Source organism: Antennarius striatus, chromosome 4 (assembly GCF_040054535.1).
Source record: "Antennarius striatus isolate MH-2024 chromosome 4, ASM4005453v1, whole genome shotgun sequence".
Taxonomy (NCBI): Eukaryota; Metazoa; Chordata; class Actinopteri; order Lophiiformes; family Antennariidae; genus Antennarius; species Antennarius striatus.
This window is the reverse complement of record NC_090779.1, coordinates 19,725,381-19,752,706: the sequence shown is the minus strand read 5'-3', so window position 1 is coordinate 19,752,706 and position 27,326 is coordinate 19,725,381. Positions and strand designations below refer to the sequence as shown.

The window sequence follows — 27,326 nt, the reverse complement described above, 5'->3', positions numbered from 1 at the left end:
GATACCACGGTGCCCTTAGGGCAAGTCTGTGATTGAGAGTAGAGATGGAATCGCATCTAGCAACAGCTGAATTGGCAAGGAATATATATATATACACAGTATACATATAGTATATATATAACCTTAAAGCTAAAAATAATAGGGTATCAGTATATGTTTTACCACAGCAAAGAAACACTCTGTCTTCAGTTCCTGGTGAATGCATAATTTAGACCTCCGCTCAAATGTCAGGTAATAAACCTCATAAACTTCATCACTGTTGCTGGAAAATCATTTGCATTGATTGCGTTCTAAAATTACCTCTCAGTGACTAATACTATTTACATCAACTAGAATTTGAGGTCATACTTTGTTTTCCATCCTAAGGCAAAGCCACGCTGATCAAAAAGTCCTTTAAAGCACAACCAACAGAGCCTAGTGTTGTGACTGCGCCGTCATTTTGCTAACACTGTGCTCATGGGTTATTTTGTATTCACTAATCACTAAGACTGATGGATCTGTTCTCTTGATGCTATTTTCAGCCACTGAAGCTGGGTGTGTATTGGATAGGAGCACTTAGCTTGAAGTTTATCGGATTCATTAATGTAAGATGTTTGTGTAACATGCAGAAATGTTAATCCCTCTGTTTTATTGTCATTGCATATGCCAAGCTTAGTGGCTATAAACCAAAACTTCATCACTGGTTGTTCTTTGTCCTCATTTAGATCATAAAATCTGAAAAAAAGAAAAAAAGAGATTTGAATCTTTCTTCATATTCATGATGTCTCTTTAACGAAAAGTCTGGTGCTGCTTTCACTGAAGGGCTGTTTCTTAATAAGTGTCATTAATTGGTTTGACACCTCCATTTCCTTTTAATCGATGATTGCTGTATTTGGATTTGGATTTTAGTTCCATTGTGATGATCTTCCTAAATGTGGACCCACTTAAAAAGGCACTGGCTGTTTGAGAAATACCTCCATCTGGGTAAAAGCCACCCATTACTGAAGCAATACAGCCCCAAAACACTTTTTACGTGATGCTACAACTAGCATTGATTCCAGATCAAAATGGAAGGGGCTTTTCTTTGCAATAGCACACTACTGCTAAATTACTGGGTTATTTATTTTTCACAGGGTTCAAACTGTAAATTATATACCTGTAGAGGACAAATAGGCAATGATCAGTGACCTTTGTTTTGTCTCTATATCACAATGATGTTGCACAATTATATTATAATGTTTATAGAGCAACATATATTTCCACAAATTGTCATACTCAAACACAACGAAAAGAGTAATAAATATAGTTTTTATTCTGAACATTACCAGAAAACATCCAATCAGATGATGTGGAGGCATCTAGAATTCAAAACTTAAAATTGAAATTCCGGATTCCATCATCAGCCAAAGTATCAACTCAAACCCCATCAAGATTTCTGGTCATGAGGAACAATTTTCATTCACTGTGGACAAAAATATCAAGGTCAGCACTGCTAGGTAACAATGATTAGTAACAGCAGAGAACATCACCTCTAACCTGAGGTGACCTGCACAAAAAAAATTGATCAATATACTACTGTAATCAATAGCCGAAGGTCAATCAGACTTCACTGTGGGCTGTATTAGAATCACTTAACCCTGATGTGTCCTTTATCCTCTCCTATACTCCCTCCCAAGGCTCGTACTTGCTGCTATCTCTAGCACATATATTATATCCTTCCCTCTATCGCTCAATGGCTGCTCTTAAGCAGCCATCCCCAATTCAGATGCCATCTCTTCAGGGCCCATCTCTATCCAGCTGCAGACACAGAATAAAAGCCTGGGAAATCACATTAGTCTGTCCGTATGAAGCCTTTATTGGATTAGGTCAGCAAACACTCAACTGTAATTCTGCTATCGTAGAGGAGAAGAAAGTGAACTGAGCACAACAGTCAGCACAGCTTGACAAATCGTTGGTTGTGGTCATTTTCCAAATGTAACTCTCACCGAGCCGCATTTAGAAAGATAGAAGGACACTTTATAGAGTCGCAAGATATATGACTCTGATATACATGCTATAATCTCCGTACAAGAAAAGCTACAGCTCAGATAGAAACCCTGGAATCAAAGGCAGACGGATCCAATGGCTCATGACCTCCACTGCTGGGACCATAATGGCATCATTGTTTGGTAGTGAAGAAAAATAACGCACCCATCATCCCTTCAGTGCTGTGGAGATTACCACTTTCTGTTGGTATCAAAGGAGAGTGGAAATTTAAAGATGGTGACTTACTTCTCCACTTCACCATCCAGAGGTGGACTCAACACTTTTAATAGAAACACTGCAGGTCAGAGAAGCACACATGATCCTGGATTATATGATGCTCAAAGAATTATTATTGATAAGTTCCCATAGAAATAACCAACCAACCAACCAACCAACCAATCAACCAACCAACCAACCAACCAGCCAGTCAGCCAGCCAACCAGCCAGCCAGAGAGCCAGATAACCAACCAACCACATGTTTTTACGTTGTAACCAAGCTATTTAAATTAAATCAAAAGGAAAATGTGTTTCATTGAGATCATTTAATATTCATTCATTCATTCATCTTCCAACCCGCTTAATCCGCTAACGCAGGTCGCGGTGTAGCCAGTGCCTATCCTGGCAGTCTCAGGGCGTGAGGCGGGGGACACTCTGGGCACGACGCCAGTGCACCGCGGAGCCACATAGAAACAAACAACCACTCACACACACACTCACTCCTATGGTCAATTTGGGACCAGCCAATCAACCTGAAGCGCATGCTTTTGGTGGTGGGAGGAAGCCGGAGAACCCGGAGAGAACCCACGCAGACACGGGGAGAGCATGCGAACTCCACACAGAGCGGGACTCGAACCCGGGTCCGCCGTGTTGTGAGGCAGCAGCTCACACTTTTGGATGGGAGCGGGGAATTGAACCGCCGATCTTGGAACACTGGACGACCCGCTCTACTACTGAGCCACTGCCGCCCCTAGTTTTTTTAAATGAAGAAAAACATTTTCTTGCACATTTATTCCCAATAAAAATGATTAACATATCATCTTAACAACTTATGTGTGTGCTAAATGACAAAAAGGTCATGTTTAAAATTTATTAGTTGCTGCACAATCGATATGATGGCACACCTAAATGAAAAAGTTTGCTGCAACAGGGCAAAAAGTTGGATTTCTGATAGCCCCTGTGTGTACCTGCGTGTCTGTGTGTGTGTGTGTGTGTGTGTGTGTGTGTGTGTGTGTGTATTTGTGTGCACCTTCCTGTGCGTATGTAGGTTCATGCATGTATTCAGAAATGTGTGTTATTGGTAGGAATATTCTACAGCTGGTGCAGACATGCTAAAACAATATCTGCATGTGTCAGTCCAGTTATTTATCAGGCACTGACAGAATGTCAAGCGCTATGTGTGAGAGGAGAGACAGCAGAAAGACAATTGCTGCCCTCCAGCTCTGCTCGAGATGATGACTGCTGACTGTAATACCAGTTCTATTCTCTTGACATGAAAAGATACAAATGGGGCCGCAACAGAGCTGAGCAACGCAGCCTGACAGCTTGGGTCTAGTAGCATTTGTGTTCATTAAAGTCAAAACAGGGTACAATGTTTTGTTTATGATTGCACGAATAAAGCAGTTTAAGTGTTAACGAATCACCTGAGACAGAGGGTTCTACATTAGAATCTAGACCTATGTAGAGTTTACATGCAAATCCTATGTCGACATGAGCTTCCTCTAAGGGGGCTCAGTTTCTTCCCTTAATTCTGTATAATTTTAATTAACTCTATTAAAAATAATAATTTGCATTGATTGCGTTCTATTATTCATGTTATTATTGCAATTACTGAAACATATCGAGTCAGAGGAGGAAGATAAAATATTTTTACTTTGATTTGATCAGACAGTTTGAGAGTGTCATGAAATGGGGAGTAAGATCGGGGACACGTGCCGATAGCGCTGTGTTGTCTGCACCTCAGTAAATATGAACTAATATACTGTATGTCAGATTTATGAATTATCAAGAAATAATCGCTGGTGAAGTCACGGATTGATGACGATACTTTGATAAAAATATAAAATCATAACTGCGAAGATAAGCACAATTGGTGGGAAATCTTTTTTTTTTTTTTTTACATTATTATTATTTTCATTATTTTCATCACTCCACTTATGGATGTTTCAACATGGCAGCACGTCAAGAAGTGATTAAACCTGTATCCAAATTTATCAGACAGCCTCCCTTTTTTAAGCCCTGAAATAGCTCTAGGTGCATGTGGATCAAACCTCTGCTCCTGTAATTAAGTCGTAAACACGCACTAACAGTTTTACTTCTTTAACGCCGTTCTCACACCACTTTCTGGGGATGAGCCATCCTGTACGCTTTCCAGCAGGGATCTGACTGCATATCCTTAGATGTGTAGAAGTGTGCACTCTGTGCTGAAACAAATGTTAACCTCTTTGATACCGAACATTATCCACCCATCATTTTTTTGTGATTCGCGCAGTTAACTGCCCAACAACTCCCCCTCAACTCCTCTTACTGTAGCTCTCTGTGAAACTGTTTTCAAGCCTCTATCTATACATGCATCTTGAAATAGCGTTGCTGGGAAACAGCCTATAAAGCAAGGAAATTGCCAATAGATTGTGAAATCATCTTCTGGCCTCATATCATTCTTGAACAAACAGTTATTATTATGCCACATATGTTAATAGATGATAATCAATATCAGAAGCATTGTTTGAATTGTACATACCACTGTAAACAGTCATTTCTGAGTCATGAAAATCCAAAAGACAAAACACAGTATTGAATAAATTAACCTTTGCACTAATTACATAAATTGATCATTCCGTTCTTAGTGGTGCATACTATACATTGGATCATTAATAACAGCAGCAGAAGTAATTTTGATGAAATTAAATCCTAATCTACTTTCCAATCAAGAATGCGAGGGACCAAGTTCCATGACAATCCAACGAGCAGTTTGAGAGTGGAGAACCCAACAAACATTCATCTTCCTGAAAAGTCAGTGGAACCAGTAATACAGTACATATTTTCTCCTCAGACTCACATCTGCTGTTAAGAACATACAAATATTACAATATAATCACAAATCTCATTCTAATCTATCTCTTCGTCCAAAGCGTGGCCAAAAGAGTCGAAATGAAAAGCTAAACTCTCTCTCAAATCTTATATAATAATTAAGATGGTATTTTAGAAAGCCCATATGTATGATCACATTGCCTGTTGCATCTGTCATGACAGAGATTTAAATAGAGACGGACATTAAACACAACAGATGGAGCTCTTGGTTTGCAACAAACCACCGAGCACACTATCACTGTAGGTTGACCATCTGCTTATGACAGGAGTTTTGCTGCAATGACTTTTCAGTCTCCTGAACTGAAACCTCTGAGATTGCAGGAGAGGAGAGCAATCAAAGCATAATCACTTCTGTTATGCCATTTGCCCACTCTTAAAAAGCTATCACAGCGTGCAGCTGTAAACATTTTGCTCCTCAGTCCTCCTGAGACATGCAGTCAAAAGAGGGGAGCAGCTATCAGTCTCTTTCACAGAGGAAACTGAATAGACTTTGCAAGCGGCGTACAGTGGAGAGGGCAGAACATACAAAACAGTCCCGGGAGCTGAATTCCTCCTTGTTATTCACAAGGAAGAAGATGCAAAAACAAGAATACTGAAAAAGTGTCTCAGTCTCTGCTGTTGATGTGCGCCACAGATAAAATGTGTGTGTAAAAGACAAACAAAGACAAAAAAGCAAAACTTTTCTACATCTTGGTGGTTAAACCATCTGTTTCAGTGACTGTTAATAGGTTTCTGGCTGTAAACTGAGCCCTTGAACCTCCACACTGTTGGCTTGATGTGAATCTAACTGGGAATATTTGGAGTGAATTCAGTGAAATAACCAGAACACTTACCAGACTTCCTACTTCCTGCTTCTGTGATGGAGCTCAAGTATTGCCATAAGATAATGCTGCCCTCTTGTGGCTCTTTATTAGCTTGTTCTGTCCCTGGAGTCCAGGGGTGGAGAAAGTAAACCAAGAGATAACTTTTATTTTAATTGACAGAGCGTTCCTCTTCATGACTGTATTTTCCCTGGTATGAAATGTGAGGAGATGACAAAACACAGTCACCCACAAATAAATATATTCATCAGGACACACACCAGTGGGGAAAAAAAACATGTATAAAAAGTTGCATTCATTGAGTTAACTGTAAACAAAGTTTTTTTTTGTTTTTTTTTTCAGATTGGTCAGTCGGCATCTGATCTTTTTTTAAATATCCAGAGGGGCTGACCTATCATGTCGACTGACAAGCCGAGTTTTATTTAGGGCAGGAGCTCCTCAGATGCTCACTAGCAGCTGTTGTGTGTGTGTGTGTGTGTGTGTGTGTGTGTGTGTGTGTGTGTGTGTGTGTGTGTGTGTGTGTGTGTGTGTGTGTGTGTGTGTGTATGAGACAGAGAGAGAGGAGACCAAGAGAGAGAAAGAGAGAGAGCACATTTATGTGTTCATCTGGACTTTTCATTTCCTCTGATCATTCAACTTAGTCTGGTAAGCTAACAACTCTATTTACTGCTCGAACTAGATTACCACCTCCTGCTCTTGAATAAAATGAGAACACGGGTTGATGGTACTAACGCTAAAGCCTCAGAATACACCAGTAAAATCCTATTAATAGCAAATAGGCCATGGAAGCTTGCTACAAATCCCGTGTTCAATGCAGTGGGCCTACAAAACATTTATGAGTGAAAGTCAGCCTTCAATATATGAGTAGCAAAGTGTATATGTTTATCCTGTATAAAATACAGCTATGAATATGTAAAAAAAATATACAGGAATATTTTGGTATATTCCTGTGCTTCCATTGGGATTGATTCATTTCAAATTTGGAGCTAATGAACTGGTTATTCCCCTCAGGAAGAGAACAGCCATCATGACTCTCCAGTGGACAGCTGTGGCTTTCTTTCTCTATGCAGAGATAGCAGTCAACCTCATCTTGTGCATACCCTTCATATCAGCAAAGAGGTACTGCAGTTCAATATGAGATCCCACAACATAACCATAGATCAATTTTGTTGTCTCTTTCTCTGAATCAGTCCAACATGACGTCTTCTGCAGGAGCTTCTTTGGTAAAGGGAAAACGTGGTGTTTTTTTTTACCACTCACCAGCAGAGTGCATCCATGTCCTGCACATGTGCAATGACTGCACAGTATGTTATGGCAGACATTCACAAATGCTTTATCTATTTTTTCAGATGGCGTTTGGTTTTCAGCTTGAGAATATGGAACTGGTTATCTCCATACTGGAACAAATGCTTCTTTACCATGATCATGGTCCTTATTGTTCTTTTCCTCGGTGAGTCTATCTGCTGTGAGACGTTGAACAGTAACATGACCAGACTGACAGCGTGATGTCAGCATCAGTTTACACTCCTGTGCCCTTCTTCATCACCTTCAGATGCGGTTCGTGAGGTCCACAAGTACTCGGGTCACGAGCCCATGCAGGATGCCAAGGTGAACCCGAATTTATACGACCACCTTCACATGAAGCTCTTCAGAGCCCAGAGGAACCTCTACATATCTGGTTTCTCGCTCTTCCTCTGGCTGTTAGTGTGATTTCTGTCTGTGTCTATTCAGAATAGCAGAATGAAGTATTTGGAACCTTAAAGGTTTACTTTCTAGGGTCTTGTCCTTCCTTTCGTTTTCCTCTACTCTGCTGTCTACTCATCACAGCATCATGCGTCGCGTCGTCACCTTGCTCAACCAGGTCGCAGCTACATTAGAAAACTATTCAGATCTTAAAGCACGGATGGACGACGGTGCCAAAACAGTCAAGCAGCAGCAGGATGACAATCTGATGCTAAAACAAGTGAGTCATAATCAGAGGAACTTTGTGTTCCATCTGGACAAAATGTTTGTAACCCAAATCTTCAAATGCAGCCAGTAATATACATTTTCAAATTCAGTGCATTCTTTTTGTGATTCAGCTTCCATGTTTTAACTTAGAGCTATTTGTGTTCAAGGCTCTCTTGAATGAGGAAAAATCCATGTCAGCAAAAAACCACCAACTGAAGATGGAAGTCGAGGAGCTGGTGAAACAAGTAAAGGTTGCCGAGGAGGGTAAGACATCACCGCTGCCTATACACAGAATAATCGTCCTCTTTAAAACTGGACGAGCCTGTTTTGCAAACTGCTGGCCGTGGGGTGAAAAAAGAAACAGAGGGATTGAATTTATAGATGTGGAACTGTTTGTGCAGCCGTGAGCAGGTCTCACTCCGAGGTGGAGGCCATGAAGAGGCAGGCCAAGGGTCTCGCGCAGGAGTACGACAGACTGTTGACGGAACACCACCAACTCCAGGTCCAACACACATTTTTATTTGTGCATGCACACACAGTGATGAAACACCCTTTGTCTATTATAGGACAGGGTACCAGAAATCCATACATCTAAACTGGCAAATATCAGAATAGACCAGGCTACATCCATTTAAGTATCAGTTCAGTTGATTACCGCAATGGAACGGCATCCCTTTACAAATACTGGATTTGATACTGGTATCACAATTATTTAAATGCCTTATTCTGTTATATGACCCAGCTTGATACAAGAGTGAATCTGTTTTTAATTCTTCACTTGATCCACAGAATCTCCAGAGTGCTGCTGAGAAAAAGGATCAGTGACCACAGGAAAACAGAACAACTGTTTCCTGGCTGTTGGTCTGTGAAATCCAGGTTTTTTCATGACACAAAAATGGTGTTCCACAGTACAGAGCATGTTGGGATTATCTTGTACAGTTACACTTTTTTTTTTTAAATTTAAGGATTATGTAAAATAACATGATGAGGAAAAAAACATATTAAAAGTACTAAAAGTGTACAAGTGAATGAAACTTTTCATTCAGTTCATTGGTAATTTTTAACATTTAATCATTTATAGCCTGAGTCATGCAGCAGTTTCTTTGGACTTGCATAGACCACAGCATCACACATTACCATGCGAATCTCGTGTATATTATGTGATTGCAATTTTATGATATCATTAAGTGTAATTTGTGGATTTGACAACAATCAATGAATTTCTGCCACAAGACACATTTGTTATTAAAAGCTTTTAATTTATATATGAAAGCTTTCTTTAACTGCTTTTTTAAAAAACATTTTGTAAAAGATCTAATTTTTGTTTTGTCACAGTTTGGTTTGCAAGTGAAATATAAACAATACAAAATAAGATCACATGTTGGGGTAAAATGTGGTGCCTCATAATAAGGAACAGTGTATGAGCCTCTTCCATTTCCATGGACACAGAAGTGTCAGGACGGAGTTAATCCTTTTATATTCAGGCACTTTTCCATATGTTGAATCAACCTTTATAAAATTTCATAATAAAAACAAAGAACAACATAGAAAAAAGCGCAAATACGTTACGTTTCCTACAAATGTAATCTGCTCATGAAAAACAGAAATACAAATGCTTTACATTCGAGCATATTGTGTTTTCAAAATGACTCCGTTCAGTTACCTCATATTTACAGAAAACCTGTACAGGTATACACTGTATGTTAGGACAGTGTCCACAGATTTGGTATTCCTCTATAGATTTGCCTTGGAGCCAAGTCCAAAGATAAGACGCTAAGTTGAATCTCATAGCGGAGTCTCTCCATCAGCCGAGCCACTCTCCTCCTTCTTTAATGCCTCCAACTCTGTGATCCCATTGTCCATGGCATGGTTCTGTTCCTTCTGAATATGTGTTTTGAGAAGAGCAAAGCCTGAAATACAAAAGAGGAAGGAGATGGTCCTCAAGCCTAACGTCAGACCCAGGTACACGATCCTAGAATAAAGAAAAGTGGCAAAGAGTCAAGTTCCAGTTTCATCATCAATCCTTTATTCATCTACCCCCATGCCTTTAGTGTCATTGGCCAAGGTACAGTACAGTATATGCTAACACTGTGGTGATGGTGCCATGATAATGTCGATCTACTTCCTGTCAAACTACGTAGAAATGTCACAATGTCGCAGAAAGACTCAAACTCTCATCAACTCTTCCTTCATCCACTTCTTCACAAAGTTTCAGTCATTCCAGAGCAAAAGACAATCAAACAAACACCGGTGATCATCTAAACCTCCTCCAGCTCCTCATGGTGAAGGTCATTACCTGTAAGCTGAGGTGTCATATATTCTACATGCTCCTCTTCCTCCACACATCTTGTTTCCCCATTTGAGGCATGTTGTGTCAATTATGGCTCCAAAGTATATGGGGGCAGGTATTCCAGCTGTCATGTTATTTAAAAGAAATTGTTACTCCAAGTTTAGATATCCATCGTTTACACTTTTATTAAACAACATAAACTTATTTTTTTGTGTTGTTGTTTTTGTTATTTACTGCAACACCTAAAAGAAGCATTGGTAAAACTCTGCTCCAACAAACAGCCAGTTGAATATCAACTCAACAGCACACGATGATCCTCACCAAGGGTGCGAGTGGCCAATGTGTGGACTCCTAAAGCCAGGGATTTTAGCTCAGGACTAATGCACCTTTGGGGAAAAAAAGGCAAAGGAGTTCAAGTTATTTAAGTTGTAAACTTTACAAATATTAAAAGAAAGATGATGAACATCAGAATGTTCAGATGCTTTAATACAAAATAACAACCTGAAATGTAATCCTGTCATATCAGAGATCGATGCGATGATGCATTGCTTCTACAACAGGCTAGATGAATTCATGGTGGGTGGGTGTACGTGTGTGTGTGTGTGGGGGGGGGCTGTCACCGGACCTGACAAGCAGCACAAAGCCAGGCGTTCCTCCAAGAGAGATGATGAACGAGCTGAGAACGGACAGAGCAAGGAAATAAGGGAAGATTCTGTCACAGCTGTCTCTGCGTGGACACTGTCCCAGCGTGGCTGTCAGGTTGCCAGGTTGGGTCTCCGTCAGCGCTACACAACTGCAATTGTCAAACGCCTAACAAAGCAGAAGAACACTAATTTAACCAAAGAGAGAAAACACAACTGGACACGCTTGTCTTGTAAGTTAACAGTCATGCACACACCATCAAAATGTCATTTGTTGGTCTGCATGCATCAGCTGTCAATTGTGTGTGTGTGTGTGTGTGTGTGTGTGTGTGTGTGTGTGTGTGTGTGTGTGTGTGTGTGTGTGTGTGTGTATGTGAGCATTGTGAAGTCAGCTGTGTGTGTTTGACCGTATTTCTGCCAGAGCCTGTGGTGGACGCACATCCAGCCCAGCATGGAGACACGTAGGTGATCCCGTTCACCCCGCAAACCGGATCCCACTCCCGTCCGGAGCAAGAGCAACCTGAATTACAGTCAGAGAAGAGCGCCAGTTCCTGATTGGACGAGCCTTCCACACTGAATGCGACAAACAAGAAAGAAGAAAATGCATATATTATTGACAGCTCATATGACAAGTGAATCAAACGCATTATGTGCATTAATTATAAAGCTAGATTCGAAGAAAGGAAACACAAAAGGAATCCTAAGAAGGGTTAGTTTGAATGATTTAAAGAAACTTCGTGGCTTCCTTTGAGTATTACAGAAGACATATGGAGGTAAATCTATCCACATACCCGCTATACGAAACTGTGATGCCTGCCACTTTGGAGTTTTCACAGCCCATGGCAAAGAAAAAAAGTGACAGGAAGTAGCCCAGCAGGGATGTCCCGAAGGCAAATTTTGCTGCTCCCATGATGCACAGTTTGTACTTTTTCATGACAACTCCTCCTGAGAACATCCCCAGGGCCACAGCTGGGATGTTGATCATGCCTAGCCAAACCGCAGAATAAAACAAAATTTTAAAGTACTGTAGTCGGAAAACAAGACACAACATGAAGAGGCAACATCAGGCGGCAGCACAGACCTCGTAAGAGCAGACTAAGAACTTTCTCATTCATATTTCATGTAAAGTGAAGCTCATGAAAGATGAAAATGACTTTTGAAGTCTGAAAGGATATGTAATGCATTTCTCATCATTAAACACCATCTTTGCCGTCAGTTATGTGTATTCAAAGAGCCACGCTATTACACTGTGTCCAACTCCAACAGGGTGACCTAAAAATTGGTCTCATTATTTTGTGCGCTTTTGTTAGCCAATGTTTGTCATTTCAGAAAGTCCGATGATTGCGCTAAAACTGGTTAGCATTTGAAGCTGCGGCTTCATAGGGATACGGGGGATGAAGCATAAAATATTCATCAAAAGCATGAAACACTTATAACCATTCAGTTCACATCACTTTGAATTCTTAAATACTTTCCTTTCAGTGACGCAACGCTGATTTTGAACAAGTTCGCCGACACATTAGCAAAGAAAAACAAAAACAAAGAGACGGAAATCATCCAAACAAAGAAAACATTGTGAATAATTGAAATGCTCTGCTTACCCATTAGAAGATTGGCTTTTGATGCTGACTGACCGTAGTGTTGCTCGATATATTTGGGCTTGTAGGTCACCATCCCGATGAGAGAGTTGAACTGAATGATGGTCACACATAAGTAAATGATGTACACAGGATTTCCGAGGAGATTCTTCAATGTGGGCACAAATTCTGTGTGGAAAAGTTCATGAATGATATTGGAAACTTCACCACTTTCTGCTTCTGCGATTTTATCGTGTTTATAGGCAGGATCCAGTATTGAAAAGTAGATCACAAGTAAGTCTAAAATGACATACAGACTAATTTGTCCCAAGATGTGAAGACAATTTTAATTCTTGAGAAGAAATACAGGTTTGTAGTTGTGGTAGAAATGTGCGATGAATGCCAGTATAATCCTACCTTTGGTCATTTGATATAAATCCACTGGTTCTTCTGGTCTGAACTTGTGCTCCAACGTTGGGGAATCTTTGATAAACCTAGTTTGCTCTGGGGTGCAGCTGCTATCATGTTTATCCACAGGCATGGGCAGGGATTTAGGCAGGAACCAGAAAGGAACAGCAGACATCAGGGTGAAGGTTCCAGCGATGAGGTAGCCCAGCCACCAGGCCCCCACCCAGCGGGCATCTCCAGGGGTAATAGTCACCGTCTCTGTGTTGAAATGAAAACCCAATCAGCAAAACATAGAAAACCTTTGCCTCTCAGGCTTTGGAATTGTAATTCTTTTCTTGTTAGAATAATTTCTGTGGAGGACAAAGTGGATTTTTGATTAAGTACAATTTAAAAAAGTGCTTTAAATATAAAGGCTGTGGCTTGGGGGTAAGATTGCTCAACAGTATGTGTCTCTTTAAACATCTGCTTTCCAGTCAGCCCATAAATCTAACCCTAACCCTAATTTATTTCATCCTGGCAGGTGTGTTTCATCGTATGAACCCGTAATGAACCGTGATACAATGAATTTCTAAATACGTCTCTTCAATTTGGATTGGGACTACGTTTCTGCAGTGTAAAAAAAAGAAGAGAATCTTCAAAAACAACTTTAATCACTCACCCATGTCCACATAACCAATGTCCACATAGATCTTGGCACACAATGACCCCAGTAGGTACCCAAAGACAGGACCAATAACTGAGATGGTTTGGACACATCCTAGAATATAAAAGAAAGTCAGATACCTCTTTGGTTTTTACACAGGATTCAAATTAATATTCTTCTGGGATTTGACATCAATTCATCACAAATTCTTCCAAATATAGAGTCTATATTATCATCTGGTGTAAATGATCAAGAGGCCGAGTGATCATTTGTTTGGCAGTCAGAACAAATGTTCAATCTGATATTCCTTAATCACATCAGCCACAATCATTCACAGTGAGTAAAATGCATTACAGTACCAATATAGAGGGCAGCATTCTCTGATTGGGCAAAATCATCAATGTAGGATATTCCCAAAGGCTGTAAGGGAGTTTCTCCGATGCCCCGCAGGATATTCCCCAGCAAAACATAGATCCACATCGAAACGCTAGATTCCCGCTCGCAGCCTGTAGCTCGACATACGAAAGATTGGAGAAGACTTTACTAATAAAACATTCTGACAACACCTGGTAAACGTTTTATTTATTCATCTCCTTTCTTACCTTCAGATGGAATTATAGAAGGTCTGTCACCTGCCCTGGCCAACTCTGTTGAGCTTTCTGGACATGGAGGGAGGTTACTGGTTGAATTCACGGAAGATCTGACCGATGTTTCGATCTTGTAGCTGCGTACAAAATACCAATGTGACTGTTAAACAAGGGAAGGGAGAAAGCACCAGGTATTGTTAGATACTTATAACGAGAAACACAACTACACAAATTAGAGAGAGCATAGTTCAAGTACAAGAGATATTGTCATTATATTATTTTTATTGGGTGGAAGACTTAAAACAGATCAACATATATGTAAACCACACACACACAGACATGACACTGTGCCTACCGTCCGATAATGAAATGAGGCATGGCCATCAAAAAGGTCCCAAAAGACATCAATATACAGCCGATCGCTATGATCTTGGGTCGGTGGAGTTTAGCACCAAAATAGCTCACAAAAGCAATCACCAGCAAATTCCCTGCAGAGTTGAGGTGAACAGAATTGGGGAGAGAGAGAGAGAGAGAGAGGGAGGGAGGGAGGGAGGGAGGGAGGGAGGGAGGGAGGGAGGGAGAGAGAGAGAGAGAGAGAGAGAGAGAGAGAGAGAGAGAGAGAGAGAGAAAGTGGATGAGTGGATGAGACACAGGATTTAGTTTACAGAAAAATGGGTTTTTACAAAATGTAACAATGGTGGATAACTCAAGAAATCTCTGTCTGTGTAGAACAGCTCAGATAAATGTGTTGGTTTTTCTCAGGCAGACAGAATGCTCTGTGACATACATACATATATACATCTGTGGCACACACAGGCTCTATTATACATCTTTCATACGGGTCTCCCAGTTGGCTCTGCATCAACAAAACCTTTACAAAAGCCCTCCATGCCATGCCTAGATGGAGAAGATTTCAAAGGATATTTCTCTTACAATTGGCTGTTTAAGGCTCAAAGGGGATGCATACAGTACATGCTATAGTGTCGGGTTCGATGATGTGCTGAGGACATATTATCTGCTTACCTGAATTAGCATTTAAATGCATCAAAACCTATGGAGGAGTGGCCAGGAAACAGTGAGACACGAGGACAAAATGGAAATGAGAAACTAACCTATTTCAAAGCTCCCATCTATGATCCCGATCAGATAACTGGGAATGTCAAATCTCCTTTCAAGTTGTGTAATTGTGCTCTTCATGTAGCTGCCAGAGAGAGCCTTGGCAAAATAGGCAAATGATAAGGCTGCAAGGAACATCTACAGAGATATCAAGAGAAAAAATCAGGTTTAGTGGTTCTGAGATGCTTATCAACTGCATTTTATTAAAAAAACCCCAAAAACACAACTTATTTTACCATATCACTACATCATCATGATTTCATTAGTGTTACTAAAACTCGCCTTCCTTCCTGGTAGTGAAATTGAGATATCGCTTGTAAAATTCAGTCAGAAAGTGGAATGGAAATATGAGAAACAAAACTGCATTTAAAACACATTACGAATTTTAACACATTTTATTAAAAAAAATTGTAAGTATTAGGGTCACAAGTCAAATTAACATTTGACCAAAAGAATTCTCCAACACTTCTCTGGACTACAAAGTGAATTTTTGTCAAAGTACCAAACTGGAAAATCCATTGTGGGATTATTGAATAGAGAATTTCAAACATGGACCACAACTATTGGTACTGGCAGTTGTCCAAGTATTTCATTAAGCAGCTTTAGTAAAATGAGTTACCCTTTGTCCTCTCTGCTCGCATTACCAAGGAACAAACTTTGATTCAGCTCAAATAAAATGAAAAATGTGATAATTATAGAAAAGTTGCAAAAAGATATTGTAATCGTTCAAATTTATCCTTTACTAGTATGTTTTTCGACTTTTGAACCCTTTAGAGATAAGTAGGGGCAGCTTCTTAAAACAACTTAAAAACAAAAACATTTCGTTAAAAGGAAACTAAATCCATTTTTGAAACATTATTATTCCAAACATTATATATAAGAGTAAAATTCAGCCCACCAGTATAAAAATTAATAGTTCTTCTTCTATTCTATGACACTGTTTTCTCAGTTTTCTTCACATTTATTCCCCCTTAAAGTCCAGTTACCTTCAGATTGCGGTGGCAGAAGTTCTTTGCTGGGGAGGAGGAGGACGGGCTGTTGTCTAGACTCCAGCTGACTTTGGCTGCCGGCTCCATCTTCTTCATTTCCCCCCTCAAACTGTACCTTGCATGAAATGCAGTTTCTGTAGATAATTGGGAAGGTATTTAATTTTTCTCGCCTGCTGGAAAGAATGAATGTTTACCATTTAGCTAATTAACAAATAGATTGTAATCCTTTAAGGCAGCACTTCATGATAAGCTTATTGAGTGTACTGTTAGGAAAAGCATTTTCCTTGTAACAAAGTGAGGTTACACAACACGCAAGCAGGCATAACAGATCTTTCCAGAACACTGGAGGGAAGGATAAAGAGCCATACATCTGTGAAATATGTATGTTTTCCAGTAAAAGGAGGTCATAGCTGAAAGTAATGCTTTAATAAATCAAATGTGAAGCGTATCAAGCTTGTTGCTTGGTGTTAAAGAATGATGACCGCAGAGCTGCCTTTAAAATCTACTCCTAAACCTGCACATTTTTGAGTGACCTTTAACTGTGACCCATGCAGGTGATCGCTTGTGCAATAAACAGCACCTTAATCTTCTACCTGTTGGGTGGATAGAATATATTGATCAAGTGCAAATGGATTCAAACAAATCTGTGAGTATCTGTTAAGTGTTGCATTTTGCGGAAGTAGGGTTTGGTGAGTTCCAGGTGAGAGTGTTACCTCTAACAGGTGTTTTGTGTTGCACAGCCTCTCCCTTCTACAGTATGTGCAAGTCTAGAGATGTGAGACACACATTGGGACATGTGAATTTTGTGTGTCCCCACAATCCACATCGTCAGTGTTTTATTGAGAGAACCCACACGAGTAGTAAGAGAGGGTGATGTGGCTGCTTCGGAGATTCTGTGGGCGAGAAGAAGGTTCATTGAGCCGTGTTTCCTGGAACAGTTTCTGGAAGGGCTCGAAACCTCAGAATGGATCCAGTGTGGATTCTAGCTTCAAGTCGTCCGTTATTTTGCATGCACCTTGGCTCAAGTTTAATCAATACCTGGGGCAATGCATAGGGTGGGGGGGGGGCGTTCAGAACTAGTAGGACTGTCTGATGCATGCGCTGTACTCAGCGGTAACACAAGGTCATCCGTCGTTGCAGCCGCGAAGGAAGAGTTTTATGCCGACCTGTGATGACACCCCACGCTTTGCTGCCACTTGATAAAAGAGTTTTGGTCAAGTGCTTTTCCCCGACGCAGCACATGCATATCCAAATCTTCAACTCTATTTTGGAACAGAGTGTACAGAGTGAGAAACGACACGTGCACAGACGACGAATGCCCGCATGCATCTAACGCCTCTCTCTACCTGTTATCCTGCAGGTGAGGCTGTGTACCGAGCAGGAGAGGCGTGGAAGACAGTGATAATCATAACAGGTGTTTTTGTTTTTGTTATTGTTGTATGGTATCTCCATTTATCTGCAGGAGTACACATTTTACATTATTCTTAGATATACTGGAAATATAATATGTGTTCGTTACGTAAATGTGCTTATTTTTATCCATTTGAGAAACAAAGAACATTTGTTTTTGGAAAGTACACAGTGTTCTTTTGAAATCTGTTGGGCTTTTATAAAACATATTTTGCTTTTTAACTTCTATCAGGAAATTAGCCCCACACAGGTGAATGACGACACGATGAGAGACAAAATCAGACCAATAACACAAAGACAAGTGCGTTGAATCTGCTTAAAAGCCAGACTGCATATTAAGTGGTAGGACAAGTCTGCATGGGTCCCTCCTCCATGCACCAAACTACATAGAGCTTTGAATTCTGCAAGAACAAATAGATGCCTGACATGAGGGCTTTCATGCTCATCTTCCTTTAATGGACTGTTAGTAGAGAAAATTTTTTTTGCAAGAGACTAGAAGCAATAACAGCCACAGCATTTCTCATTCACACACACACACACACACACACACACACACACACACACACACACACACACACACACACACACACACACACACACACACACACACACACACACAAAACAAACCTTAGCAATCACAGCTACAGAACTTGTCTCATGTCCACGACAACGATGACTTCACTTTTCTTATCAAACCGTCTAAATTGTGTCCCATAAGTATTTCAGTGTTTCTTAAGTTTCAGCAGCTTGTTTTGGAGGATGCATCTAAAGATGAGGAGGGAGGGGTTCTGAAATAAAAGGCTATTAATGAGATTTCACTTACATGACAGAAAATGAAATAAAAGAGTGAGTTACTGGGGTTGTGGTTCGGATGGGAATTCAGACTAGACAGCTCACTGTAAGTCTACTGAGGAGGGAGGGGGGCGGGGGTCTGAAGGAGAGTGAAGTCGGGTCCTTCACAAAGGATAGATTCTTTCGTGAAACCAAATCCCTCTCATCTGATTATAATGTTGAAGCGCAATAAAAGACATGCGTATCACACTGAACGTGACCGACTAGTTACAGATCAAGTTTAGTTTTCTGAGGACATGACGGGTGCTGACTGACCTGATGTGTGTAGATGACACACTGATCTCATGAGAATAAAATACCTACTTGTAGTTTTTAAAAAAAAATTATTATTACCAGTAAAATATGACCTCAAACATTCCCAAAATCCAAATCCATCCAAATAGAAACAAGTTTTTAAATGTCATCTTTTTGGCTGTGCGTCACATTTGACGCAGGTAATAAAGTGTTGTACAGCATTTACAATGTCTGTAGTAACATTATGAAATTTAAATGTTTTATAACTTCAAACAGCTGATATTCAGTCTTTTCCAATTCATCTCAGGCTGATCGAGCATTTTGCACAGCAATCAAAGAAACTTCACTGAGGGCCAGAGGACTTTGCAGGTCAACACTGCAATCGGGTCATCTCTTGATTTCTCTTTATGTATTTATGTATTTATTTATTTATTTTGGTGCCACAGTCAGTGCATGTTGTGTAACCACCCAAAAAAAAAGCACTCTCTGAATATTAACTAATCTGCAGTTCATTCGCTCAACTACGCGCTTGCACAAGGTGTCTGGTGACACCAGCGTGCTCCCACACCCACACACAGTTGACACTATATTTTCGATCCACCGCTTTCACGTGGAACTATCCGATATAATGAAACTTCATTCAGTCTTAGTCTTCACATATTGCAGACACAACATCCGCATGATGACAAAAGAAAGAAACCGACCACTTACCCAACTCGAAGCTTTGTGACTATTTCCTCTCTGCGTCGTCTCCAAATTGTGATGGGACGTTGACTATAATGTAGTTAAGAGAATAGATTTGACCTTTCTTCGTGAGAGTCACCAGCTCATTCTGGAACAATACGCTCCTCGGCAACGGAGAACACTATGTTTCAGGAACAGGGTGGATACTGATCTCCGTGAAACACACGTGATGCGCCAAAAAAGCTGCAAAAAGTCCTCACCAGGGACAATCCCACCTTCTCGGTGTGCGTTCACGCTGCTGTAATTCTGTGATCGCTCACGCAAACCTGCACAACGTGTCAGACTGAAATTAATGAATCATTTATTTATTTATCCGAAGTACTGCAGACCAGATTAAAAAAATTTTTTCAACCCCCCCCCCCCCCCTCCCCATCCCATGCGCGCATTAACAATTCCTCCTCCGCCATGTGATGTAGACAACATCCCATAGACAAGGAGGGTTTTAAGGATGGCTTTGAAATGATGAAACAATGTCTGCTCAAGGAAACGTGGGATGAAAAATATTAATGGTGACAGAGATGTGTCGCTCCACACTCACTGCTGCAGCGCACAAAACGAGTCCTTTGTGTCTTTACGCGTCATGTAAAGGGAAATCGAATTGACACACCAGTGTCTTGCATCATTAACCATCAATTTATTTAGTTCAGTTATTTGAAATCATCTAGACTCAGTTTGATTGAACAAACATCGTCTTAATTAAAATTAGTCGGCGCATTTTTTTTAAAAAACCTGGAAGCTAATTGGGACGATTCACAGCAAAGTTTTCCAAAGACGATTTTAATGGATGCGCGAAAGCTGAAAGGAAACCTTCAGACGGATGAAAGAAAGAAAGTAGGGAAAGAAAGGGAGAATGCAAGACATAATCACCGCACCTTCAATCCTCAGCCCATGATGCAGATTTGTCATTAGATAAGGTCATTCTTTCCATGTTGAGCCGGCTGCACACCAGGTGGTCAAACCTCATTTTCAAGTATCTCCGTTGCCATGGGAATAGTTGGGCTCCACAAAGCAGGTGCACTCCTAACGAGCATCCACACAGCTCTCTTTAAGGCATCATGGGAAGGTTAAAAAAGTCAGTTGAGGATGCAGGTTTGCCCATGGCTCTGAGATCCTCCATGCACAAGAACAGGTCCTAAGTGGAAGAGCCGTAGGGGCCAGAGAACACCTGGACAGGCTCCAGCAAGTGAACGGAACAGTGTGCAGGAGCATCTGTGCCCAGTACGGATTAGCAGTACCAAAATCCTGACAGGAAATACCTCTGTAAAGTCTGGTGGGAGTCCATATTCCAGGCAAACGAGCATCGGCTGGCTAGGCAACCCCAAAAAGACAGTTGGGTTCAAAATGGACTTGAACAAGTGTTTCATTTTAGAATTGACCAGTCTATCATTAAAAATGTTGTTTTGATCCACCATTGGGATCAAATCATGTCAGATAGTTGTTTTTATGGAATATTTAAAATGTGAACTCATAAATGCCGTGCCTGTGTTGGGTATATATTTTTCGGGGGGGGGGGGGTTACACTGACGTAAAGACTGCTTGTGTTCTTAAGGCACTCTCCAAGTTTCCTAGGAGACGGCACTTGTTTGTGTTTGAAGTGTGTTAACACCAAGACAGAGAAAAGCAGCATTGACATTACCATATACAATATATGTGTTCTTTATGGTATGTGCAGATCATTTAAAAGAACAAAGATAAATGAGTGCCTCCACACTCTTGGGGGGTCTCTACAAGCAAACCGCAGCTACAGTCATAAAACCACCTGAGGCTTTACATCACTCATTCATAGAGAGAAATCATCCCATCAAGATGTTTGCACTATTTACTGTGGGTATTTATTGGTTAAATGCTAAGTGATGATGAATTAATACTTAATACATCCAATTCAATAGATGACTTTTTAATGATATGGCGGTTTGCTCATCGTAGAGAATGGTCATGAATGGTTATATGAGAAAATGAATAGTTCATTATATTTTATAGATAATGTTTAATAAGCTCAGCCTTCAGGGTATGCCCCAATGTACCCATTAGCCTCATAATGCTTCTATAAGCCTCATTCAATTGCAGTGTTATTATTGCTTCTATTTTTCTGTAAATACAGTATATTTATTACTTGTGGCATATCAGAATATCATGTACTTTTTAGCCATGTAAGTTTTCTTTACTTTAGCTAAAACTACTTGAACTGCAATCTTTTTTTTTTTTTTTTACATCTGCTGAATATTGGTTTCAACATTTTTGTTAATTAATTAATTTTGTCAAATTTTACTTTTGCCAAACTTCTTCTTGTTGTGCTGACAATAAATTTGAGCCTAATCTACAGTTTGATAAAATCACATATGACATTATTGTAAATGGTTTTGTCTCCATAAATAAACAATGACACCTAAAACAAATCCCTCTTGCCATCTCCTTAAACATTGACCAGAGATTATTTTCTAGTTACATATAGAGAGTTAAGAAGGGATTCTTAGGGATTCTGGCATAACATATTTTGTCATTATGTAGAAAAGAAAGTTGAAAAGTGAGCAAAAGACAGACACAGGGATACCACAGTATTAATAGTTTTGTAATTCAATGTATTCACATTACAACATCCACATGGTTCAGTTTGTGACAATTTCTAATGATCTTCAAATATATTCACCGTATGATACATAATTACTAATATAGGCACTTCCAGTAAGTCTGGCAATATTGAAGCTACAGTTTTGTGTCTAAATTACAAAATGGTAAAAATAAATAATGTATATCTAAAAGAGTTGTTGTAGTTTTAAAATTTCTTGACTGTACAGCATATATGTATATTGTACAAAATGGAGCATCAACCTGCAAGAAAATTTATATTGTAATTTGACAAACACCGTATATTTGGACGCATTCTTCTTCCTATGTAAATAATACATGTGGTAAGTGCAAGGTACTAGTGAGAAGAAAGCAACTATTGAAACATGTGACGACTATATAAAAATATTCATCTCATATCCCTTACTTGTTGTAAAGCCTGTTTGGTTAATGTGGTTACACAATTAATAAAGTGACACTTTCATTAATCTTTATAACCAATACACTGTGTTGAATTGACACTGTGTTTGTTGTGTGTGCGTGCGTGCATATGTGTGTGTGTGTGTGTGTGTGTGTGTGTGTGTGTGTGTGTGTGTGTGTGTGTGTGTGTGTGGACAAAATCCACTCAATGAAACAAGATCACCAACGAGCTAACACAGTGGACAGAAGCACATCACCCAGAGATTGTGATGAATGCTTTTACTGTGTCTTTAAACTAAGTAGATGGACAATGATACAGGAAGCACAAGATCAGATGCTACAGGACCGTCTGTGAATATCAATTTCATCTGAGTATCTTACAAAAATAAAGGAACTGCTCACTGCATTGCCTTCATTATTTCAGCACCCTTGCAAAGAAAAGTACCATCTCCATCTGCCATACACAAAAACCAAACACAGGGCAGAATCCCCATAGATTCCAATGGAAGAATTCAATTACACAAAACCTTATGTCCACACCAACAGGTTGAAGGAATTCCATTCCATTTTTGTTTCTCACTTTCACATTTGGTCCCAGATTGAATATTTGGATATTTAACATTTGTGAATGAAAGTGGTTGGATCAGAATTCAGAAATGGCTTTATGGATATGCATGATCTGCGTGTGAACAGTCGACAAAGTGCCCTCCAGATAAATATGTCATGCATGTATTCATCAGTGTTGACTTCATGTCAGTTTGAACACCATGAATTGTTTCACGAATGCAAATTTGTTTGCTGTTGTTTGTGATGCAAATAACGCCTGCAAAAACACGTCAAATATTAACGTGACATAATCTGATTTTAATGTAAAACTGGAATTAAAAAATGAGGCTTGTAATGTGAACAGAACTACACTGACATAAACACACACCCTCCCTTTCTCTCTCTGACACACACGTGGGCACACATACTTTTCACTATTATCATACCATACTGCATACATTCACAATGCAGGGCCTTTGGTGAGTTTCAGTTGGAAGTCTGATTCCAAAACAAGTGGAAGTTACATGCATGAATAATAATTTTTAAAAAAAGCCTTGCATTTATTTTTTATTTTCTGCACTGCTGCAGCTAAGATGTCTGTGATGTATTGATTTATTTTCCCATGCAGCATTAGTGATATGTCATTACTTTTTAAAATAAAAATAAATATATAAATGGTATCCATTGTGCCTGTAATGATGATATTGATCTATAAAATAGAGCAACACAGAACACGCACACACACAAAGCAGGCATGTTGGAAGCACACAAGTGAGCAACTCATGATAATAAGAGGCTAGAAAGTTCTCTGTTTCAGTGTCTCCTAACAAGCTGAGTCCAATACAGGGATTTGGGGTGGATATTTGCTTGTTCCTTCTGAGCGGTTATCCAGAGCATGTCCAACCTACGCTGCGGAGGTTCCTCCTCCCTTCCACATTGTAACAAGCTCAGGAAACACGTCATTCCAGATGCCATGTGTTATTCGCCACAGCTAACAATAAACATGCAAATCCAGATTCTGCAAGGATTCATGGACACTACAGTCTCATATGTATTTCTCCATCCTGCCCTAAATTCGATGCTGTTCAGTTGAAAAGAAATGAGATTATGGTGGTGGTAAGATGAGATAGCATTGTGTGAGAGATTTGGATATCCATGTAGAACTCGCAGGACTAGCTACGTATATTCACGACTCGCCTCACAGCATTCGCATGTGACAAAAAGCTGATCTGCTAACTTACTTCAGAGCCTTTAACTCTCCTCAAGGTTGACTTATGCTCTCTCAAACATGTAGTAACGTAGTAATCCAAGCAAAGCGGATATGAATTGTTGATATTTTGCAGGAAATACTATGCAATTGGATTTCTACTTGTTTATCTCATGCCTTTTTTTTTCTGATTAAATTACAGGCTACCATGTGACTTCAAGGCCACTGATTTTAACCGTATTATCATATTATGCGCAGTAATGTCATTATATCAAATTACACTTGCGTTCAGGTTTAGAGGCTGTGCTTTGTATGCATGGAAAATTTTGGAGAATGACTTCTGTACTCTTTGGATCATTGATGTCATTGGTTTGGCAGTAGCTCAGTCCACCAGGTCTTTGGCTGGGCAGTGGAGAGTGGCCGGTTCAGACTCATGTGAATAAAAAATTCAGAGTGTGAACTCAGGGAGTCCCTTCACCTCCTGAGTACTGCCACAGTGCCCATGAGAAAGGCACTGTTCCCTTTACAAGTTGCTCATTTGTTGTGCCCCACGTGAGAGCTGCCCGCCATTCTACCTCCCATTATCTGCATGCTTACAGGCCCCTTGTGTGTGTGTGTGTGTGTGTGTGTTTGTAGAGGCCTGTACAATATATACAGGGTGTCCCAAAAAATGTGGACACCCGTTAGCAGTTGATAACTAAATTGTTTGTGGGTTTTTTGAAGATTAAACACTTTGAAGTCAATAATGGCAGCCAGACTACACTACAAAAAAAAAGTAAATTCATTCTAAAATGCTACTGGAAGTATGAAAATGAAATTGAAGTGAAAAGACAATTCAAGAGGGAGTCCCTTCCTCACGATAAACTTGCCACATAGACTTTCTTGGACTTAGCTGAAAAATTCCCAGGACTCTTTTTTCCTTTGTGGGGCTCATCGATGTCCATGTTCTTCCGAAACGCTTCTTGTGGATATTCTGAACAGTTCCATCAGCTTCAAATCTATCTCTAATTTGAGTGACGGCAACTCATGTCAGTGGTTCTTTTTGAAATTTCCTCCTTAATTGTCTTTGCACTTCTACTGCATTTTCATACGTTTAGTAGCATTTTGGCTGCCATCATTGACTTCAATACATTTAATCGGCAAGAAAACCTCAGGGACACCCTGTATATACGTGTGATTGTAGTGGAAAAACTCAATTTCCCTTTAGGGATTATTAAAAGATTGATTATTATTATTATCATTATTTAGATGACTGGTGTTATGATCACTAGAAATAACATATTCATGAGCATTTCTTAAGCTTCAGACAGTGTGGAGGGAAAACAACAACACAAAGATGAGTATTATATCATAGGTATGCCATGTCTGAGTATAATCACATTGTGCTATTAATGAAATGTTATTTTCTTCACCAAAAACAAAAAAAAAAGCAATGGTACACAAACGTTTCGGACCAATGTGGTGTCAACTTCTAAAGGAGTATGAGTCCATCACCCATTAAATTATTCCAACTACTTTTTGTGAAAAGAACATTCCTTTGCATCATCTCAGTACAGGTTGTGATTTATCAGGTTAGGCTTTCACTTGCACAAGACCTGGAGTCCTGTTTGTTCCTAACTCTGAGAGAATGAATGTCTCCCTGAGGATCCAGGAAAAGTCGGTTCAGGCGATGCAGATGTTTACTCTGAATTTCAACAGTTGAGGTTTTCCTGAGGATTTAAAGGTCAGCATCATTTTCAGGTTTTATACATTTAAGACCAGTAAGTATGGAGAATAATATAGCACAACAAGTCCAAATAGGTAGGGATAGAGTTAAAACTAGATAGAAAAGAAGATATTCTGCTTATGTTACTTTGGAGGATTATACTGTACATTTCTTTTGTGTGTTTTTATGGTTTCTGCTTGTTTGTAGTGTTTTATTAAAGCAATGCCACTTTTTACTTATATTCCCCTCATTGTTTTAGAACAGCCAGTGTATGCTATACATACTAGCGTGTCCTTTTTGGCCTTGACTTCAGCACACATAATCTCTGTTGTTATGTAAGTGCATGCCTCTGGGCGCTACAATGTTTGAGGCGGTGAAGCCTTTCACGATCGACTACATTTAAATTGGGAATCGACACCAAAAACGGCACAAAAGACAGGTAATCCACTAAATATATCTACGTGTGCCCTCTGCAGAGGACTTGTGCATTAGAGTACACTGATTTAAACACATACAGACACACATACGTACAGATCAGGAGGAGCCTCAAGCCTCCCTCCATAAACTCATATGGCAACACATAATGGTTTAAATTACGTAAATCTGTAACAGATAGAGCAAAGACTGTAACTATTTGATTTTGTTTGCCAGAGCCTATGGGAAGTTTTGGCAGACATTGAAAGGAAGAAATGACCCATGTTAGACCTCATAAAACTCTTGCTAAAATTAAAACAGAAGTACAAGTAATAGCAGTGAAATCTATATAGAATTGTATTCAAAAAATAATTATCTATAAATTGGCAGCAAATTTCTGCAGTCCTGTGTTACACTGAGGTCTTTGCAATCAGTCTTCTTCTTCTTCTCTTGACAGTAGGAAAAGAGTCTGTATCCAAAAGAATGCAAATAATCCTGTATTGCGATAAAGAAAGCTCCTTTAACTGTTTGGTGGAAACAAATATTCAGATAAAATAGGTAAAGCACAAATATTCCCTCCCTGTTTTTTTTTTTGTTTGTTTTTTTGTATAGGCACGCATTTCCCGAACATCTACAGTGTTGTGTCTAAGTGATGTGCTGGCAAAAACAGGAGTCAGTTTATAGGATAAGAAAACAAGAAGTACTTCATGTCTTTTGTCTGTTCTGGTCCACATTGGCCTGTTTCACTGTGGCCCCTTTAGTTCCTCTGCAGGTTCAGACTCTTTCTGTGGAGATACAATCCACTCCGGTTCTTCCACCGCTTCCTCAGGATCTTCTCCTTCTAGGAGCTCCTCCCTGCTTCCTGACTCCTCTTCCTCCTCATGGATAGCCAGGATTGGCTCAGCTACATTGTTTAAATGACCTGATTCTGCTCCTTGGCCCTGTTTCTGGGCTTCCTCTGTGATCACCTTCTTCCACATCTCATGGTTCTCCAGAAGGTGTTGGGTGATTTGGCAGAAGACTTTCCTCCTCTTCTTCGATACTGGTTTCTCTGGGTCAGCGAGAAAATACAAATAAAATACAAACCTAAGCTTGAACTTGTGAATGTAGACAGAA

General features: G+C 39.8%; 3 protein-coding genes across 8 annotated transcripts in view; 1 reads left to right on the top strand and 2 right to left on the bottom strand.

Moving 5' to 3' along the window:
* The first annotated feature begins 6,436 nt into the window (after positions 1–6,436).
* Positions 6,437–9,129, top strand: LOC137593476 (B-cell receptor-associated protein 29-like). 2 transcript variants are annotated; one of them, XM_068312194.1, is made up of 8 exons: positions 6,437–6,557; positions 6,924–7,031; positions 7,262–7,362; positions 7,465–7,612; positions 7,740–7,875; positions 8,030–8,126; positions 8,264–8,364; positions 8,652–9,129. In XM_068312194.1, the coding sequence occupies exons 2-8, from the start codon at positions 6,940–6,942 to the stop codon at positions 8,685–8,687; spliced, it is 711 nt and encodes a 236-aa protein (XP_068168295.1). In that variant the 5' UTR covers positions 6,437–6,557; positions 6,924–6,939; the 3' UTR covers positions 8,688–9,129. The 2 variants fall into 2 exon arrangements, 1 of the variants encoding a protein (XP_068168295.1); XR_011035121.1 differs by having other exon boundaries at positions 8,030–8,364; positions 8,652–8,699.
* A 184-nt stretch (positions 9,130–9,313) lies between these two features.
* On the bottom strand, positions 9,314–19,458 carry LOC137593475 (solute carrier organic anion transporter family member 1C1-like). 2 transcript variants are annotated; one of them, XM_068312192.1, is made up of 15 exons: positions 19,321–19,458; positions 16,111–16,247; positions 15,121–15,262; positions 14,364–14,496; positions 14,024–14,145; positions 13,781–13,927; positions 13,437–13,535; positions 12,788–13,036; positions 12,395–12,559; positions 11,585–11,780; positions 11,201–11,366; positions 10,778–10,962; positions 10,474–10,538; positions 10,159–10,276; positions 9,644–9,834 (listed from the first exon to the last, which is right to left on the bottom strand). In XM_068312192.1, exons 2-15 carry the CDS (start codon positions 16,207–16,209, stop codon positions 9,648–9,650), a joined length of 2,073 nt encoding a protein of 690 aa, XP_068168293.1. In that variant the 5' UTR covers positions 16,210–16,247; positions 19,321–19,458; the 3' UTR covers positions 9,644–9,647. The 2 variants fall into 2 exon arrangements, with proteins under 2 accessions (XP_068168294.1, XP_068168293.1); XM_068312193.1 differs by lacking the exons at positions 15,121–15,262; positions 16,111–16,247; positions 19,321–19,458 and having other exon boundaries at positions 9,314–9,834; positions 14,024–14,168; positions 14,364–14,430.
* A 2,974-nt stretch (positions 19,459–22,432) lies between these two features.
* The window catches only part of pde3a (phosphodiesterase 3A, cGMP-inhibited), a 64,720-nt gene continuing 59,826 nt past the window's right edge, over positions 22,433–27,326 (bottom strand). For all 4 annotated transcript variants that reach the window (XM_068312187.1, XM_068312188.1, XM_068312189.1 and 1 more), the window contains one exon: positions 22,433–27,261. In XM_068312187.1, coding sequence (XP_068168288.1) covers positions 26,954–27,261 — 308 coding nt within the window. In that variant the 3' untranslated portion in view covers positions 22,433–26,953. The remainder of the gene's footprint in view (positions 27,262–27,326) is intronic.

Coding starts and splice junctions, on each gene's coding strand:
- LOC137593476 (XM_068312194.1), top strand. CDS start 6,940: ATGACTCTCCAGTGGACAGCTGTGGCTTTCTTTCTCTATGCAGAGATA. Junction 7,613..7,739: donor TTCTCGCTCTTCCTCTGGCT/GTTAGTGTGATT, acceptor TACTCATCACAG/CATCATGCGTCGCGTCGTCA. Junction 8,127..8,263: donor AGTAAAGGTTGCCGAGGAGG/GTAAGACATCAC, acceptor CTGTTTGTGCAG/CCGTGAGCAGGTCTCACTCC.
- LOC137593475 (XM_068312192.1), bottom strand. CDS start 16,209: ATGAAGAAGATGGAGCCGGCAGCCAAAGTCAGCTGGAGTCTAGACAAC. Junction 13,037..13,436: donor CATTGGTTATGTGGACATGG/GTGAGTGATTAA, acceptor ATTTCAACACAG/AGACGGTGACTATTACCCCT. Junction 10,277..10,473: donor ATTGGCCACTCGCACCCTTG/GTGAGGATCATC, acceptor ATAACATGACAG/CTGGAATACCTGCCCCCATA.